General features: G+C 41.3%; 1 protein-coding gene across 1 annotated transcript in view; it reads right to left on the minus strand.

The window, feature by feature from the left end:
• LOC307044668 (spectrin beta chain, non-erythrocytic 1-like) overlaps positions 1–20000 on the minus strand; it is a 122918-nt gene that overhangs the window by 24797 nt on the left and 78121 nt on the right. The window contains exons 4-25 of the mRNA XM_079689979.1: positions 19602–19775; positions 17850–17941; positions 17502–17582; positions 15575–15690; positions 14905–15017; positions 14247–14434; positions 13768–13885; positions 13418–13576; positions 12860–12955; positions 12572–12778; positions 11465–11618; positions 10338–10489; positions 9221–9439; positions 7623–7703; positions 6404–6610; positions 5024–5235; positions 4456–4593; positions 3816–3936; positions 3028–3243; positions 2345–2764; positions 1578–1780; positions 245–335 (exon numbers count right to left, since the gene is read on the minus strand). Coding sequence (XP_079546105.1) covers positions 245–335; positions 1578–1780; positions 2345–2764; positions 3028–3243; positions 3816–3936; positions 4456–4593; positions 5024–5235; positions 6404–6610; positions 7623–7703; positions 9221–9439; positions 10338–10489; positions 11465–11618; positions 12572–12778; positions 12860–12955; positions 13418–13576; positions 13768–13885; positions 14247–14434; positions 14905–15017; positions 15575–15690; positions 17502–17582; positions 17850–17941; positions 19602–19775 — 3558 coding nt within the window. The remainder of the gene's footprint in view (positions 1–244; positions 336–1577; positions 1781–2344; positions 2765–3027; positions 3244–3815; positions 3937–4455; positions 4594–5023; positions 5236–6403; positions 6611–7622; positions 7704–9220; positions 9440–10337; positions 10490–11464; positions 11619–12571; positions 12779–12859; positions 12956–13417; positions 13577–13767; positions 13886–14246; positions 14435–14904; positions 15018–15574; positions 15691–17501; positions 17583–17849; positions 17942–19601; positions 19776–20000) is intronic.

Consider the following 20000-nt stretch of genomic DNA (forward strand, 5'->3'; position numbering starts at 1 on the left):
AATCACAGACTCTCCAAGAAGTTAAAGCAGGTTTTGTTTTTATTTTTAGTTATCTGATATATAGAGTAGAGTCTGATGTTTTTTCAAATATTTACACATCTTTTTTTGATTTTTAATGAAAGGAGTTCGTTTAAATTAAAAGCAATTGTTGTCCTAAATATGAACTCTTTTTGTATATAACCCTCATGCTTAAAACACTTGGTTGGACTGTTTTTAATTCAACTTCAAAGTGTTTGTGTTTTACCTCCTGGCAGTCCTGCAGGAACCTCTGCAGGTCTCTGTTGTCCTTCAGCCTCGCCAGCAGCTCACTGGCAGCCGCTCGGTTCTTCTTGTGTCTGCACAACAAAAATCAATATATGTTAAGAATAAGTGTGAGTTAGGGAGGCACAAAATACAGCTTCAGCTCCTCGAATATGGAGATGCCCTGACTTTCTCTCTTTAGATCTTGTTAAGTGAATATCTTTGGACAATTAAAAAAAGCACATTGACTTTGAGAACTGGGCAGCAAAGTGTTCACTTGTCCAGTAGCGTGGCGTGGGGAAAAAATTAGGGGAAGCCAATAATACGTCCTTTCTTTTAGGGGGGGGGGGGGGGGGGGGGGGGGGGGGTGGTCAATGTAATAACGTAACCCGATGAGTGATTACAGCGCCCGGTATCATTTTACACACATTTGTATCATACAGATGCAGGACTTACACACGCCTGTTATCTGACCGACAGGTCCGCACACACTCTCCTCGATGTACACAGCTCCAGTTTGGGCATTGGCCTGTCATCAGATTGTATTTGTTGTTGCTGCTGCAGCAGAAGTTTAGTACAATTATTTTTGATTAAATACTCCAAATCTCCACCCTCCATAATTGCACTTGCTTCAGTTGCTTGCTACTTTCTAACGGCGGTGAGAGTGGTGCAGTGACGCTATCTATCTTCTATCGATTAGATTTATGATTCGAAAATTATAAAAGTAAGGTAGACATGTGGATATTATCCGACTGAACAAAACGTGCATTGCAACAGGTTCGTTTTCCACTGACCTTTTTTCGAGCTATTTTCCAAAATCCTATGGAGAAATCCCATTGCTATTTTGTCGAGGGAAACCGAGCGCAGCTTACTTCCGCTTTTTGGGACGCGTCACTGCACCACTAAGTTGATGCGATTTGATTGGATTGTGAGGCATGGCCCTGACCAATCACAGGTTGGCAGGGGCATGATGTGAGCGTCATCTGATTGGTCAATCCCTCCATTTTTTTTCACAAAGGGAAGCAAATTTCGGCTGGCCTCCTCTCGCAACAGAGAGTGCAATCTACTGTTTCACCATAACTTCTAGAGGGGCGCTGTTTCACTCTTTGTAAAATACTCAATGAGAATGGGGGAGAGACGGGCTGGCAGCAACACACAACAAAGAATTTCCGAAACTAAACGAAGTGATTTTATTTATTTATTAAAATTATAACTACAATCCGAAAAAACAGGGGAAGCCTGGCTTCCCTTGGCCTCCAGGAGAAAACGCCACTGCACTTGTTTCTGATCTTTTATAGACCATCTGCAGATAGATAAACTCCCAGTATGTTTCTCACCTGTCGTCGATGGAGTCCACTTTCTCCTGGATGCGCTCGGCGTTGATGTTGCCGTCGGCAACCAGGCGGCGCCCGGTGTCGAGCACGCCGCTGATCTTCTCCTCGTTGGCGTCCAGCGTGGTCATGAAGTCCTCCTGCTTCTTGATGGCCGCCTCGGCGCCCTCCAGCGTGGTGGGCATCTCCGTGTGGGCCAGCACGTACTCCTGAAACAGAGAACACTTTATTCACAATGTGCACAACGATTACAGAGAAGCACTAGTTGTTGTTATGTTTTCCAATATAATCATATAAATATTAAATTGAATACTACATATTATGAACTGCCTAAACATGGTGCTGTAATGACCATGTTCTACCACCTGGTGGCAGTGTCTAACTGATGGAGGGAAAGATGAGTAACATGAAATCATCTGAATGTATGTACTGTGCCCTACAGCCCTTCACAGCAGAAGAAAAAGGGTCATCTTGTTTTTAAATTATTTCAAATGTTTGTTTTGATACTTGCAAGGGAAACACTCTAATTATGTTGACTTATTTTGTGTTTGGCCATCCTGTTCAATATCACCTTCAACTTAAGTCATTCTGCACCTGCATGATATCTTGATTAAGAGGATGTTAGTGTTAAATAAAGGAACAATGTTACTCTAGGGTTGTTAATGTACTTTCAAATGCACAGGGGACACATGATGTCATTCTGCAGTCTGTGGCTCACACTGAAGTAAACTCTTCAGGTGTGATGGATCATCAGATGTGAGCTTTAGGTGTACCTGGTTGTTGAGGAAGGCCTCGGCCTGCTTGGTGTCCCTGAGGAACAGCTGGTAGGCGTGGCTCTGGGACAGCAGGTTCTGCCGGTTCTCCCACATCTTGTGCAGCTCGTTCCAGCCGGTGTCGAGCGCCTGCAGCCTCTGCCGCAGGAACATGTGCTGCGCGTCCGTCTGGCCCTGCGTCACCATCTCGCCCATGTCCCGCATCTTCTGGTAGTCCTCCTCGTAGTTGCGGATCTCGTTCTTGATGTTTTCGTGCTGAGTCAGCAGCTTCTCGGCCTCGGTCAGCGTGTTGGGCATGTCCTCGGAGGCGATGGCCGTCTGAGTGCGGGACAGCCAGGACTGGAAGTCGTCCACGTCGCGCAGGAACTGCTGCAGCTTGCTGGCCTCGCCCAGGGACTCCTCGCGGTTCTTCATGGTGTCCTGGGATCAGGAAGCCAAGGAGAGGGGTTTGTTTGATCGTGCATAGCAACACAATATGTCTATTTGACAAATAGTCTCCAGACTTTCAGTCCGGTTTTATTTTCCATTTTGAGACGTTTCTATTTTGTGTTTCTTTATGTTCTAATTTTTTATTTCCACATGTTGTGCAATACCTTGTTGTAACATCAATCATTTGACACGCTTTGTAATACAGATAGGAGAAGAGAAACTCATTGCTGTGGTGTCAGTGTGAGAGGCCGTACCTTCATCTCGCCCCAGACGCTGGAGATGCCGTCCAGGCGGCCCTTGATGGCCTCAGACTGCTCCGGGTGTTCGGAGGCCAGTCGCCCCGCCTCCTTCCCCAGGTCCCCCAGTTTGTCCTCGATGGCGGCGAGGTCCCTCTCCATCCCCGTCAGCTTCCTCTGCAGCGCCATGACGCCCGCCAGGTCGTTCCCCAGCTCCTGGGTCGACTCGATCAACTGCAGCAGGAAGGGGAGGGGGGGTTATTTATCAGTTTAACTGCGGTTAATAAGTCCCTGTTGGGCATCAACCAGTGAGCCTTAAACATATTGTGTAGTGTGTGTAACATAAAATTGTTAATTTAATGCGGTTTGTTGCGGTCTTACTTCTATGAAAAGGATAATTATGTTCTTTGTTTAGGAAGCACAGTTCTATAACAATAATATCACTAAACTCCAGCTTGCACTGACACAATACATATATATTTTTCTACACATTCAAACATACCTATTTTTATTTAAACCGATATATTCCTGCACTTTAACTTGATCTGCATATTGAAGTATGAATGCTTGTTATTTGTTTGTTGTCTTCTCCTGAATGCTGTACGTGTCTTGTTTTTAATTTTTGACGGCACCTCCTCATCTCATTGTACCTGTATAATGACAATAAAGGATTCTATTCTACTCTCATAATGCTAAAGTATAACAGAGTATTTTCTATAAAATGACCTGTGTGTTATCTCCCAGCTGCAGTTCAGGTAGAATCTGTGCAGTCTGTGGGGTGTAAAGTGTTTGTGTGCTGATGGTACCTTGGTCTTCTCCTTGATCCAGGACTTGGTCTCGTTGCACTCCAGGTGATAGTTCTGGACGCCCAGAGCCGAGCTCAGGCTGTCCTTCTTCAGATCCACCAGGTCCCTGAACGCGCTCCACCTGCAGGGACAGAGACACCGTCAGAAATATGAGCTTAAACTGTTAAGTGTTTGTGGGAAATAGAAAACGACGATGGTCTCCAGTGTTGAAGTTTTGGTAAATTGAGACACCGTCAGAAATATGAACTTAAACTGAAGCTGGATCAGTTAACACCTTATTTAGTTTACTTTGACCCCAAACCCATCACAGTCCCCCTGCTTCCACTCCTACTGCTATTTACTTAATTGTTTTACTTAATTATTTGCCCCTTTTATTTGTGTGTTTGTTTGTTCAACATGTAAAGCACCCTTGGGTCTCTTGAAAGGCGCTATACAACATGAATCTATTATTACTACAAGATAGCAGCCCTTGAATTACAGTTCATCTATCAGTATAACCCCATGAACATAAACGTTTGATTCAAGTTTATTATTACATTTCGACGCAGCCCTTTTAAATTCAACATTATCTACTGGTAAAATCTGATTGAATGATTTGATCTTCTCAGTGTATGCCCTGGTTTAATCCCGGTTTAGTTACCTGGTGTTGAGTTTGTCCTGCTTGGCTTTGATCTCCCTCTCACTGGGGTGTACGCTGTGGATCAGTTGCCGGGCAACCTGGTTCACCACGGCAACTCGAGACGCCTGGTTGTTCATCTCCGGCTCCAAACTCTCAAACCTGCAGAGAAACAAACGCATTTAAATTATTATAATTCATTTATCTTATAAAAACAGAAAGCTGGTGGTCGTGATCTTTCCCAGACGTGTTATTTATGCTAAATAAATTATCTAAATACATCTGTGCCCTTCTAACTTTTATCAGAATCATTATTAAAGATTATTCCTGTTGCGAACATGTATTATTATGTATTTATTACAACAAGGACCATGCATACAAATACATTAATCTGAGAGAAGAGATGAATTACGCCAGATTTGAGCTAATAGCTCATTTCCATCTGCAGTCCTTAGGCAGGCACATAACAATCAACAAACACTAACAACATTGCATAATCTCCATCACACAAACAATTACAAAACATGATTTGAGTAAGTCAATAAAATAATACATAGTACAGTTAAAATGTAATATGATGTGCCCCCCTCACCGGTGCTGCACCACCTCCAGGTCCTCCAGCTTCTCGGGGATGTCCATGCTGTTGAGCCACTGCTCCTTCTCGTCGATCCACACCTCGCAGGCGCTGGCCTCGCTCAGCATCCGGTAGAGAGCGAGCGCGTCCTGCAGCGCCTGCTTCCTGAGCCGCGTCAGTTCCACCACCTCCTTGTAGCGCTCCTCGATGCCCGCCAGACGGCTCTGCACCTAAACCATACAATATCACTTTGATGGTCAGATCAATCATCAGCATCACAGCAGCTCCATGTGTAACATCAACATGGACAAATATCAGATACATCAAATATCAGTAAATAAAAGACGAAGAATTCAAGTTTGTTTTCATCAGCCTGAAACCAGCACCAGCTCCCGGTGGAAAATAGGATTTTTTAGAATTTGATTTCACACTTTTGATCTTCTTTTTCAGTGTGTCTTATAGCCCAGTGTTTTTCAGGGGTCACGCAAAGTTTGAGGGAAAGGGGAATTATTTTTCTTTTTTTAAAGTTACATATTTTTTTTAATTTTTTTTTATGTTATTAATAACTGCATACCTATCAATCTATGTGTCCTTTGATGCCAATCTTTTCATATTTTGTATTTATTAATATTTCATTTTTTTGTTTTTAAATCACATGACCGCCCTTCAAGCCAATCAGAATCGAGCTGCCGCTACTGAGAGTGAAACTGAGTATCTGCTCAGCTTTTGGAGCAAGTGAGAGCTCGTTAATATTTCGCTCTGCAGCTGGATGAGATGTGGCAAATATTGTTGTTTATATAAATATAAATATGTTTATTGTTAATATTACTGTTGAATATTATTAAGGCATAAATAGCTTTCAAAAATGCTAAAAATGTTTATAACAGAAGACACAATGAATGTATGAATGACAAACAAAAGATAAATACAAAAAATGTTTAGAAGAATAACTGATTATTAATTATTAATACAAATATATATTAAGAAAATGTATTAAACTGTATGATTAATTTGTCATATTCTCCATCATAATGTACTCATCATTTAAATTTTTTTTTGCAACAGGGGGGTCCCCGCCAGAGGATAATGCTATATGGGGGTCCTTGGCATGGCAAAGTTTGGGAACCCCTGTTACAGCCTATAAGACTTAGTTATTTCTAGGTATCTAGCAGCCAGCAAGACGACAACATTTATGGCTGTTAACCTAAAAAATCAAAAAAGGAAATCACATTTTCACCTGGAGCTGCTGCTGGTTTCAGGCTAATGAAAACTCACTTGAGTTCTTCTCCCTTTAAACAGCTAAATCCTTAAAATATTGGATCTCAGATTTGCTTCTACATCCCTAATAAATGCTTATCTCTTTCTCCTCTCTTATTTCAGCTGTCCGAAGACCCTCACCTCCTCGGAGTCGGCCTTCTCCGGCGGCAGCGTGCGCGACTGCTCGTGCAGCGCCTCGATGACGGGCCGGTAGCTCCCGATCTCCTCCGCCACGTCCTTGTGTTTCTTCACCAGGGCCTGGGCGGAGAACTCGTCGTGGCCCACGTCCACGGAGGAGACGATCCGCAGCACGTCCAGCATCCACGTGTCGATGTCGTCCGCGTCCGCCTGCACAAAGGACATTAGGACCGTTAAATAATCACAAACACTATCGATATAAATAAGTTCTTTATACCTTTCCTGAATATTTAGTCTAGGTGTCGATCTTGTTCCTGCAGGCTAGAATAATAAGGGTCTCGTTGTTTTAATACCTTTTTTTAAGTTATTTTCAATATATTTATACCCATGTCTGACAAGAAATATATTTCTAAGTAAACAGAAGTAAATAGTGTCTTCCTATTGGCTGTAAGATAACAATGAAGAACTAAATCTTAACAAGTGGAACACAAACATTAAAAGGTTTAATAAAATCCCAAACACTTTTAATATAAGAAAAACTTATTTTAACCTTATTTATTTTAGGTAATTTTAGTTTAGGGTATTTCAATTATACACATTTCATACAGTCATTTATAGTTACCGTATATGTTTGGATTAATCTCTGTTAAAAAAAAAAAACATTATCGGATATTGCTTATCAAGGTTTTTTTTGACGGGTAAACGGGTGACTTATAAACCCAGAAGTTTGCTTAAAATTACATTTCATTACTTGTTAGACGCTTTAATCCAAAGCGATTTACATACTCAATACTGTGGGCAATCCCCACAGGAGCAATTTGGGGTGAAGTGTCTCAGGGACACAACGACATGCTGACTGCAGTGGGGTTTGAACACACTATTCCACTGCGCCACACGCAGCCCCGTTTAATATCCTATTACCAATAACAAATATTTAGACTAGGTGTCAATCTTTATCCTGCAGACTAGACAAATAACGGTCTACCATACAATAAATAGTTTTGAGTTCTTTTGACCATAAAACTATACAGATGTTTTTTATTACCCATTTTTATACAGATGTCGGACAAGCAAAATATTTAGCTTTTTAAGTAAACAGATGTAAATAGTGTCTTCTTACTGGCTGTTGGATTACAATGAACGTAATCTCATAAAGTGGAACATAAACAGACAAGTTTTTTCAAAATACATTTTCTCAGAGGAACTACGGAATAAGTTTCACCTGGAACTGGTGCTGGTTGCAGGCTTCCTGCAGACGAGCCTTACGGACGGCAGAGAGACGCTCCAGAGCCGCCCACTGCTCCTGTAGAGAGAGAGAGAGGGGGGGGGGGGAATAAGATAAGATAAGATGGTTCTGTATTAATCCCCGTGGGGAACATCAGTAGTTTAAAAGCAACAGGGTAAGGATGAAAAACAGGACAGCACAGATTCATACAATCAAAGATACAAATACAAAATAACTATAAAATAGGAAATGAATTCAAATGAACATATATCCATATTTGGACATATTTACATGTGTGTGTGAAAACTGTGTATTTTATGTCCAGTAATTATGTCACATTGTTGAAATGATGGAATATTAAACATTAGACTCTGGATGTTTGAGGAGGAACTTATATGAACAAAATGATTTATTGTGTAGGTCTAGTGCAGGGGTGTCAAACTCAAGGCCCGGGGGCCAAATCCGGCCCGCAACTTCATTTTATTTGGCCCCACAAGAGCTTGCAAAGAATATAATATATTTGTTATACGGTTACATGGCGATTTACAGAAGCACGTTGCGCATACATGGAGGACAATGCATCTCAAATGTGACTTTTTTCTCAGATTTGACTTTTTTTTTTCTAAATATGCCTTTTTTGAGAACTTTTTTTTCAAAATGTCACCTTTTTTTTTAAATGTTGCTTTTCTTTTAAAAGACTTTTGTGACATTCTCACTGAAGAGACTTGCAATTATTTGCCCTAGACATCTGCTTTCAGCCGTAGCTAATTATGAAGTTATTACCCTATCAGATAATAATCCAATGCAGAAGCAATAATGTAATATAATGCATTATTTTATATATTAAATATTTATATATGTATTTTTATATAGTCTTAAAGTTACAACCGGCCCTTTGAGTTCAACCATAATGCTGATGTGGCCCGTTATGAAATTGTGTTTGACCCCCCTGGTCTAGTGCAAACAAATCAAACCAAATAATGTACATTTGTGCAAGACTGTCCCTGGCAGCGTAATCCAGCACCACACTTTTTACGCTGCTATGGATAGTCTAGCACTAATGCACATTTTCAAAGATATTGAAGTTACTGTTATTTTTATATCTATTGATTGTTGTGCTTTTATTCAGGTCTTAATGTGTGCATATGTATAAATGTGTATGTTGATTGTGTATATATATATATTTGTTTTTGTGTTCTGGATTGTGGGAAACTGTATTTCGATCTCTCTGTCTGTTCACACAAACTGAAAGATTGACATTAAAGTTGGCTTTGACTTGACTATGTTCAGCCAGAAAAAAATATTTATATTTTTTAGGTAAACAGCAATAAATGTTGTTGTTTTGCTGGCTTGTAGATACCTAGAAATAACTGAATCCTGTATAGGCTATAAGAAACACTGAAACAGAAGATAAAAAGTGTCAAATCAAATTTTCTAAAATCATATTTTCACCTGGAACTAGTGCTGGTTGCAGGCTAAGGAAAACACCTGAATTCTCGACACTTTTACTACTTACACTTTTTTACTTTGCTAAATCCTTCAAATAATGGACCTCAGATTTTTAAAATATAAAATCCTCGAGCCTCTCTGTGTACCTGGATGTCTTGGATGCGCTCTTTGATCTTGTCCGCTCCGAAGTGGTCGTTGGCCACCAGCTCCTCGCCCCCCCGGATGGTCTGCTGCAGGTGGGCCGCGCGCCCGCTCATCTCGTCCTCGAAGGCTTTGTGCTGACTCAGCAGACGCCGCGCTCCCGTCAGATCCTTCCCATAATCCTCGGAGGAGAGGATCTGCTCCTTCTCCTTGATCCATCCCTCCTGCAGGACGCACGCAGTCAGGAGAGCAGTCAGGAGCAAATCACTTTTAAATCGACTATTCCGTCTAATCCACAAATCCATATATCCACGAGTAGCAATAAGCTGACTAAAGTTTGGTCGAGTCTTTACTCAAACAAACGGTATCAACACATTTTCAAAGGTCAAAAAACGATATTGCTCCAATTACCAGCAGCTGCAGTCGGCTACAGTATGACGTACATTTTACGAAAGCTGGTTTAAATAAATTATATAATAATACTAATATCAAAGGATTAGAATGTTCAAATATATCTATATACTAAGGATGGGAATGATTAATCGACTATTCGAATATGAGTTTTGAATATTTTTATTGTATTGTAATTATCATTTTATTTCTTTTGGGAGGGGTGCTGGAGAAGTTGATTGCATATTATCAAATGGATTAATTAAATGTATACGACAGTGCCATTTTAAATATAAGAAAAATATCAAATAAAACTTGGTTTGGTTTCTATATTTATTTGAAAATGTATAATTAAAACTTTTTGTGTATTTTTTTTTTTTTTAAACTTTTTTTTTAACTTTTTTATAAACAAACAACCAGACAGACAGCACAATAGCAGTTGGCAAACAAATTAGGATGACAAAAATGTGATTCGAGTCCGACAGGATAAAAAACAAAGACAAAACAAAAAATAAATGAAACAAAAAATGGACTGCTACAGGACAAAAATCAACAACAACAAAAAAAAATTGTATTTTCTTTTTTAACCGTTTTTTGGGGGTCGAATATTCGAATATTAATGTGATTTCAAATTCCCATCCCTACTATATATACGCATAATATATCAAATGATACATTTTAACATATGGATCCTACAACTATCAATACTTATATATTAAAAGTTACACTAACCTCTTCGGCCATCTCCCAGAAGAACTTCCAGAGGCGGCGCGACTCGTCGAGCCGGGCCCTCCGCTCCGACGCCAGCTGATTCAGCTCCTGGTAGCAGAAGTCCATGTGAGCCACTCGGTCCCTGATGATCTGAGGGTCGCACGGCTTATAGCCTGAGGGGGGAGGAAGAGGAGGAGGAGGAGGAGGAGGAGGAGGAAGAGGTGAAGGACAAGGAGGAGAAAGAACAAAGGTAGAGGAGGGACACGAGGAAAAGGGGAAAGAAAAAGGGAACAAGGCGAGGAAGAAGAATGGGACAAACAGAGAGGGCGATAAAGAGGATTTGGAGAAAGAAAAATAAGTAGGAAGAGGAGAAGGAGGAGGTGTAGGATTAGAATAACTTTAAAGTGAACGTATTTATATCTGAGCAAACAAGAACGGAGAGATTCATTAAGGAGAGAATAACATACGTCTCTCTGAATTCAATTCAATGTGCTTTCTTGATTGTCAGGTGAACAATATTTCCAAAGCGTCAAAGACAATACAATTCAAGAGTGAAATGATAAGAAAAAAAACAATACAATTCATTCATTAAACAATTTACAACAATATATTATTACAAAACCGCAAGTATCAAATCTAAAAAGAAACAAAACAAAGATCTCTCTCTCTCTCGTCACAAAAAAATAACAATTAAAGATGTTTGGAGTTTTATTTGAGTTCGTCATTTACATTTTTTGTCTAAGAGATGCTGATTTGAAACCGGTGTTACATAAAGTTACGGCATTTCCTGTTTCTACCGGAGAGAGGGGAGGCCGTCCCAAAGCTTGCTGCTGTATTTACTCCCTCCATCTGACAGGAGGGAGCCTCGTGTGTCACTCACATCACGGAGGGGGAGTGTGTATGGTGTGTCTGTGTGTCTGTGTGTCTGTGTGTCTGTGTGTCTGTGTGTCTGTGTGTCTGTGTGTCTGTGTGTCTGTGTGTCTGTGTGTCCGTCCGTCCCACCCACCCACCCACTCACTCACTCACTCACTCACTCACTCACTCACTCACTCACTCACTCACTCACTCACTCACTCACTCACTCACTCTGTGTGTCTCACTCACTCACTCTCTCTCACTCTCTCTCTCTCTCTCTCTGTGTCTCTCACCCTCCATGTCGTCGGCGAACTTCTGCGCGTTGCGGTTGACGGTCTTCACGCGGTCGGCCTGGATGGAGATGTCGGCCTCCACCAGAGCGTGTTTCTGCAGCAGGTCCTCCACCCCCAGGAGGTGCTTCCCGTAGTCCTGGGAGAGGAGCAGCATCTGCAGGGGGGGGGGGGGGGGTCAAAACAAGATACATTACAAGAGCACTTACTAGAAACTATGAAGATCGTGGAGTGCATGTTACAGACATTCACTGGATCAGATGTTCAGTAGAAAACTTCTAAATCCAACAGAAGATACAAATCATATTCTATTACATGTGTATAGAGTTTTTATTTCGTGTTTTATTATAAATGTTGTATCGTTGGAGGAGCTCAGGTCAGAAGAATGTCATTGCCATTTCTACGCTGTGGCTTTGTGCATATGACGATAAAACCTTTGAGTCTTGAATCGAGAAGGTGCTTTTTCCCCAAAACCAGTATAAAGCTCCAATCTAAATCATTCCTAATTGTGGAGGATGATGTGTATTCAGGGAGTATACTCAGAGTTTAATAGGTATTAATAATTGGTACTTTGAAAAGTCACGTGAAGGTTTGGATATCTGAAAACGAGTGAGCATATTAAGAGTAATATTATGAGATGCAACTTAAAGGTCTCCTATGATACTGTTTTTCATCAATATATTACAGGTCTCAGAAATATACAGAGCCTGTCTCTGATTGGCTGAAACACCAAACAGATCATTGCAGCATTACCCATAATCCCCTCTGTTTCAGCCCTGTTTCCAAAGTGCTGATTCTCTGTCTGTTACTTTAGATGAAAATAAAGAGCCCCTCCCCACGCCCCTCTGAGAGATATTTGGTTAAAAATAACTCAATGGTGCTCTAGGAGGAGATTCAGGTGGGGGAGGGGGTTACCTTGGTTGCTGATTGGCTAATGGTTACACGAGACAAAAAATCGTTATGACATCATAAAGTGGCCAAAATCTGATCAGCTCATTTTCAGACAGGTTTTTATAGAAATGGATCAGGACAAAAAGAGAGAGAATCTTTTTTAACTAACTCACCCCCCCCCTTCGCCACATTGTATAGATATTTCCCCCCCCCCCGTACCTTCATCTCGTCCATCCAGTCCATGATGTAGAGCATCTCCTGGAAGACCCTCTGTAGCCCGAGGTTCATCTCGAGCCGCAGCCGGCGGGCCTTCAGCAGCTCCAGCAGATACTCCCACAGCCGGATCACGTTGTCCTTCCTGGCCGTGATGCGTTTGATGTCGTGGTAATTCTCACTCTCCATCTCCCTCGCCACCGAGATCACCGCCTGTAGGGGAGGTGACAGATTGTATTTAGTTTTGAGTTCTTACACGACTAAATAAGAGAGAAACGGATGTTGAATTCTGACCTCAACCCGCTCCTCGTAGGCGGTGATGTCTGTTTCTATGGCTTCATGTTTCTTTGTGGCAGCTTCTACCGCCTGCAGGTCAAATCCAAAGTTATCCTGGAGGAGCATAGGGAAAAGGAGACAAGGTGAGGAGAGGAAACAGGGAAGGAGAAAACAAAAAGACAAGAGGGAAAGAAATGAAATGAGGGAAAAGGAGACAAGAAAATAAAAAGGCAAGACGACAAAATTGGGAAAGAGGAGAAGAGAGTGGAAAGGAGACAAGGATAAAGGACACAAGGAGATGAGAGAAAGAAAAGGAGACAATAAGAGGAAAGAGAAATGTAGACAAGCAGGAAAAAAGGAGATAAGGAGAGAAGGAAGGAAGGCAAACAAGGAGGAGAGAGTAAACAAAACAGGGAGAGGAGATGAATGAGGAAAGGAAACAAGTGAAGTCAAAAGGGAAAAGGTGAAGAGAAAGAGAAAGGAAACCAGGATATAAAGGAAGGTGAGAGTAACATGTTATAGTTATTGTGCCTTTACAGACATGTGTTTATCAGAGTGAGATAATGTGTGTGTTACCTGAGAGACGAGCCTCTGGTTCTCGCTCAGCCACGTCTCTCTCATGGCGGCTTTGCGGTCGAAGCGTCTGGCGAGCTGCTCCAGTTTCTCCTGGCGAATCAGCTCCGTCCGCAGGGCCAGCTCCCGCTCGTGCTCCGCCTTCTCCAGACGCTCCCACGCCTAAAACAAACGCACCCAACACCAGCAAACAATATTAAAACACTCAGATTCTCAAAGTCTAATGGGTTTCAATTTAAAATGCACACGAGTTCTCCATAAAGTGTCACATTTTTAGGTAGAATTATATCTTATTGAGACTAAAAATAGGTCATATCTCTTGTATACATGATGGATTTAATTGATTGAATGACCTTGTTGATGTCGGAGATAAGCTTCCCCTCTCGAGGAGTGTACACCTTCTGGTTGTTGGCTCTCATTTTACTCTGGATGGTGAACAGAAGAACCTCCAGGTTTCCTTTCTCTGTGAACCTGCGCAAACACAAACAAACAAATATTGTTATTTTACCAAAATATGTTCAAGTTTCAGACATGTGGTTCAACCGAATAACTAAATAATGAGAAAACCGGTTGCACTAAAATGACGTCTGATGCAACATAAACCCTAACAACACAATTATATTTTAATAAATATTTTTAGAGGCAAGATGTTAGTCATAAACTGTCATGTGTGATGTTTATGTTTCAGTAGATCAACAAATAAACAGCAAGTGTTGTGTGTATGTGTGTGTGTGTGTGTGTGTGTGTATGCCTGTGTGTGTGTGTGTGTGTGTGTGTGTGTGTGTGTGTGTGTGTGTGTGTGTGTGTGTGTGTGTGTGTGTGTGAGACTGACTTCGGGGGCTTCTCGGCGGTCCGGTAGGTGTTGAAGGCCTGCAGCTGCTGCTGGACGCCCACCAGAGAGTTGGCGAACTTCCTGTTGTTGAGGATGATGACGGTCTGCTCGCACCACTCCAGCAGGTCTGAGGCCAGAGACTCGTACTTCTCGACCATCTTCTCCGTCTCGATGGCGTTGTCCAGAACCTGCAGAGACCAGGAGGCACGTTGAAAAAAACTCAAGACACCATGCTCCTTTAATACAAGCTTTTTAAAAACAGATTGTTCCTTTCTTTCTCCTTTCAATACCAACATATTGTACTGTAAATAAATAGTTTGCAGACTTTGTTTGTATTGGTTAATAGAATGGTGTTTTATATTGTATTTCAATATTTTGTTATTTTTCATATTGTTTGGGAAATTCCAGTTTCTTTATTTGGAATAAAATAACAAAAACAAACTCATGGCATCCAAATGTAATGTAAAGAAACTACTTTGCACACATAATGTCAAAGCGGTGATAATTAAATTTCATATAACTTTTAGTTTTATGTTCAACCCATGGGCAATGCTTTGTTGATCTACTGCTGACCCACGACCTTCAGAGCCATCCGACAGAATCATTTCTAAGTTTCTATCTTATCTAAGAACATATCTGAGGGGGGGGGGGGGGTTACCTTTCCGATCCTCTTCCCCTCCACCTTCAGCGCCTTCATCTTGGAGAAGTAGTGATAGTAGGTCACCACGTACGTGATGATGGACTTCTCATCAGGGTGGTCCACGCTGATGTCTGCACACACAGAACAAAGGTCAGAGTGCATACTGTGTGTGTGTGTGTGTATGTGTGTGTGTGTGTGTGTGTGTGTGTGTGTGTGTGTATGTGTGTGTGTGTGTGTGTGTGTGTGTGTGTGTGAGTCTGAGTATGTGTGTGTGTGTGTGTGTGTGTGTGTGTGTGTGTGTGTGTGTGTGTGTGTGTGTGTGAGAGTCTGAGTATGTGTGTGTGTGTGTGTGTGTGTGTGTGTGTGTGTGTGTGTGTGTGTGTGTGTGTGTGTGTGTGTGTGTGTGTGAGTATAGGAGTGTGAGTCTGAGTATATGAGTATATGAGTGTGTGTATGTATGAGTGTGTGTGTATATGAGTGTGTGTGTATATGAGTGTGTGTGTGTATATGAGTGTGTGTGTGTGTGTGTGTGTGTGTGTGTGTGTGTATATGAGTGTGTGTGTGTGTGTGTGTGTGTGTGTGTGTGTGTGTGTGTGTGTGTGTGTGTGTGTGTGTGTGTGTGTGTGTGTGTGTGTGTGTGTGTGTGTGTGTGTGTGTGTGTGTGTGTGTGTGTGTGTGTGTGTGTTACCCTCTGCGTCCAGCAGCTTGTAGAGGCCCAGGTGTTGCTCGCCCAGGTTGAAAGCATTCTGCAGGTTGTGGTGAGCGTTTGATTTCTTCAGCTTGTCAAAGTCGATCAGGTCGGGTCTGAAGACAAGAAATACAAAAACAAACAATTAAAAAGATGCATAACAAAGCAAAAAAACTGAAAGGCCTGAAACCCAAGACTTTTCAATTATTATTTGTTTAAGTGGAATTGACTGATTGAACTCTTATTAACTAGATATTTTTAAATGTCTGTAGATTTCCATTTCTTTTTTTCTCGGATGAATTTATCTCAGTTTTGCTTTTCTAATTCAGATATCTATGATCTGGTATTGAAATCTTTAAAATGAGGAGATGTGTGACTAATATGCAGCTGGACTATTCTTCTGTGTTTATAAAGAAACCCTTAAATGATCAATTATCCCCGAAGAGGAGTGTCTTAGGACTCATAAAATACGACATTAGTTTCAGTAAATCAATCTTTAATTTCTGTTCTCTGCTGTGTGACTCCTCCTCTGTTATTTAGTTACGTGTGCATAAAGACGTGCTGTGGTTGGAGTCTGCTGAGCGATCAGCTGAGACTGACTTATAAAAGAGCAGACTGTCTGCAGAGGGCATGAGGAATGACGTGATGTTAAAGAAGGGTTTGTGGATGAATACATTCTTCTTTCACGTGAATAAAACTGCTTTCAAATAGTTCTCATGGCAGAATGAAAAGTAGGGCGGAACGATTTGAAAAAAAGATCCAATTAATGTATGATGTTCGCTTTTTTTTCTGACTGATATTGCAAAGGTTAATACGGTGTCTGATATTAATGGGAAATGTAATCTTTACATCATTATTCTTCATCGAAAAAATTAAGTAAGTATGAGAAATATTGGTGTCTTGCATACTAATGGCGCTTTTCCACTGCAGGGCCTCGCTCGGCTTAGTACGGTATAGTTAGGCCTCGATAGGCCAGGCTCACTTTATGCTGCGTTTCCATTACAGTTTAGGAACTGGGGCGGTAACTATAGTAACGCAGTGTAGGCGGAGCCGTGACGTCATCTTCAATGAGAACCACACAAAACCAACATCAGCCGTTAGCTGTTAGTCCTCAGAGCTCACAGCTCCTCATATCTGTTCAGAAACTTGACACAAGTTAAACAAGTACAAACCACAGGCTGTCTGTGTCATGGAGAATACAGTCGCTGGTTTATTTATGTCTGTAGGCCGTAGTTGTGAGTGTGGACGGTCGGAGCATATACTGCGTTAGCTTAGCCAAATCTCCATTAGAAAACACGCATTTTTAAAAGGTGTTTCGCCTGCCGTCTGTCTGCAGACTTGTCAAAGCATTAATTCATGGTTTTTACTAACCGGTATCAGTATGTTGTTACTTCGGCATCATTTTGAAACGTGTATTACAATTAAATCACGGTCAAATATGTTCATCTTGTGTTAGTTGTAGCCCCCTTGCAAGCGATTCTCTCACTAGTTTAGCATACTCAGCCCGGTTGTTGGCTCGGAAAGAACCTGGATGTTGGAGAGCCAGAAAACTGTTAAAAAGGACCAGCTAGCCGGAGCTAGCCCTAGTGGAAATGCAACCAAAAGCGGGCCGGGTTTGGCACCGCACGCTTAAACCGGAAATGGAAATGCACCATAAGTGAGCTTGGTGTGACTGCATTGACCGTAACCGTATTGTTCTTGTAAGGTAATGTTGTATTGTTTTGTAAGCGTACTGTTCAATGTATCATAGGTCCAATTTATAGTCACTTTATATATGAAAAGTTTTAGCTTGTATTGTCAAATGATACTTATACTGTCTGTTATGTGAGATTGCACCTTCGGGAACGCTTGGAATTCTGCTGTACTCTGTGTAGTGACAATAAAAGGAATCTAATCTATCTGTAAAGATATCTGAATGAGCTCTTACCTGTGTTTGTGGATGAGGGCGTTGAAGGCCATGCCGTCTCTCCAGCTGGTGCTGAAGTTGTGGATGTTGACGTTTGGATACCTGCACAGGAAGAGGAACACTTCATTAAATGGAACACTGTTTTGCTTTTTCACTTCACATCCCATCATTTAGAATAATTGATCTAATGGGAGCATCACTGTCAGATGGTAACAGCCTCCACGCTGCAGAGCACACAGGACGACAGCTACAAAGATTGAGTACAAATCTGTTCAATGTGTGACTTCTTGGAGATGAACAGAAGGCAACAGGGCTGATGGGAAATGTAGTCTCAATATTGATTTTCACAAACTGGTGTTTAGCTCTCACCCTGCGGTCTTCATCTGACACCAGAGCAGCAGAGCATCTTTAGCTGACTTCTTCTCCTTGTTGTCCTCCGTCTCCACGCTGATGTCCTGGATCTGAGACACACAGACACACACAGTGAGCACAACATAGAACATGTAAAGACTTTACATGAGAAAGACGTCCATCGTTTGTAAAAATAAGCAGCTTTTTTAAATCATACATTTGAAGAAACTTAAGGGAAGAGATGGATTTCAGTTTCTAATTGTCTGACTGAGACGCTAAGGTTGATAGAACTTTATTTATAGCATTTGAAGAAGGATTTCATGCATTTAACTTTCTGTTAATATTGAGTCCTTCTGAATACATCTTCCCTTTTTACACAATTGAATGCAAATTCTAGATGCAATTATATTTGTCTATCCATGGATAAAAGCTCACTTTATATATTAAAACATTTCATCAAAATAGTCAAAACGATACATCAAAATATTATGCATAAAACATTCATCATGTGCAGATCCCTGCTGCGGTTACACATTCTTTTAAATGTTGGTTGTCTTTGTGATATTAAAGGTTTGGTGCTGTGCAGAGATTAAGAGAGCATACAGTGATCCCTGCAGCATGACGTCTTCCCCTCATGCATACGTGTGTAATCCATTCAGAGGGGGGTCCTCCGCTGACATGATGCGTTCACGGTCTGTCCTCACTGTCGCTCTCTGGCCTGCACTGCATACTTGTGAGGATGCAAACACTTTCCAAACACGTCCTCACTTTCTAAAAAGGTCCAGACTGTCAAGAAATGTCCTAATTTTTCAAACATTTAAATTAAAATAACCTTATTTATTAAAAAGGTACACACTTTGGAAAAATGTCCTCACTATAGAAACCCTACTATATCTTACTTTTTGCAAATGTCAATTGTTCAATAAAGTATTTGCTTTATAGATTTACCTTTCAGATGATGTCATCAACATGAGCCAGCGTTTGACGCCTTCAAACTTAAGATTTGTTTTTCCAAAAACAATCCTTATTTTAAAACTATCTTAAGCTCTAATAAAAGGTTCCCTCAAAACACACACACACACACACACACACACACACACACACACACACACACACACACACACACACACACACACACACACACACACACACACACACACACACACACACACACACACACACACACACACACACACACACACACACACACACACACACACAGGTCCTGCTGTCAATCGACTCCATGTCATCCACTGCAGGAATTAAATCCACTAAAAAAGTTTTTTTTAATCCTTACGGCTTTTAAAAGCTAAATCCTTTCCACCCAACTGTTCTCTGTCCTGATGACGTCATCCTCATCAAGATACACACCCACACACAGTGCAATGAACAGTGTGACACTAAAGACACACAGTGAAACACAGTGTGATGACAGTCTAGGCAGGGCTGCCATGCCTTTGAAACAGATGAAGGCCTTCAAGGACTCAACAAAGCAAAAACGAAATAAAAATATTTAGCACTTTAATAAATGTTTTGCATATTCAAAGCTAAAGTAGTTGACGGTTTTCTTCTGATTGTTTGAACTGTGAAATATAATTTAGGATTATTCAATTCTTTAGCAATAATCGGTTACAGGATAAAATATTTTACTTAATTCCTATTATTTTTTGACAGCACCTGGAGACTTGATGACATCCTCCTCAACCCTTAATTCCCATGACCCTTCTTGTCATTTGGATGCTCTATGCGGTGGTGGTTGTGTGAAGTTACCTGGAAGCGCAGGATGATGGTCCAGATGAGGCCGAGCACCAGGCGGTGGTTACCGTCCACGATGTCGTGAGAGCCCATGTTCTCCAGGTGAACCCTCTGCTCCTTCAGGAACTGCAGGGCTTTGTCCACGTTCTCCAGGCAGTGGATACGCATCCTGCCTTTGGTGGGCTTGGGCTGAAACAAAAACACAAGAGGAAGATTTTGTATTATTAATAAAACATGTAAGTGCCTGGAGGCATCATTTCTTTTTGTGGTTAGTGAGACTCCTGATGCAGAAGCAGCTGCACGATTACACTTTTTATTGGGTTCACTGTTGAGTGCTTTTTATAACGTCACTTTAACTAAACAATATCAAAAAATCATAACTGAAATATAAACATCCCAAAACTGGGAATCAGT

This window comes from Notothenia rossii (genome assembly GCF_949606895.1).
Source record: "Notothenia rossii genome assembly, chromosome: 6".
Classification (NCBI taxonomy): domain Eukaryota; kingdom Metazoa; phylum Chordata; class Actinopteri; order Perciformes; family Nototheniidae; genus Notothenia; species Notothenia rossii.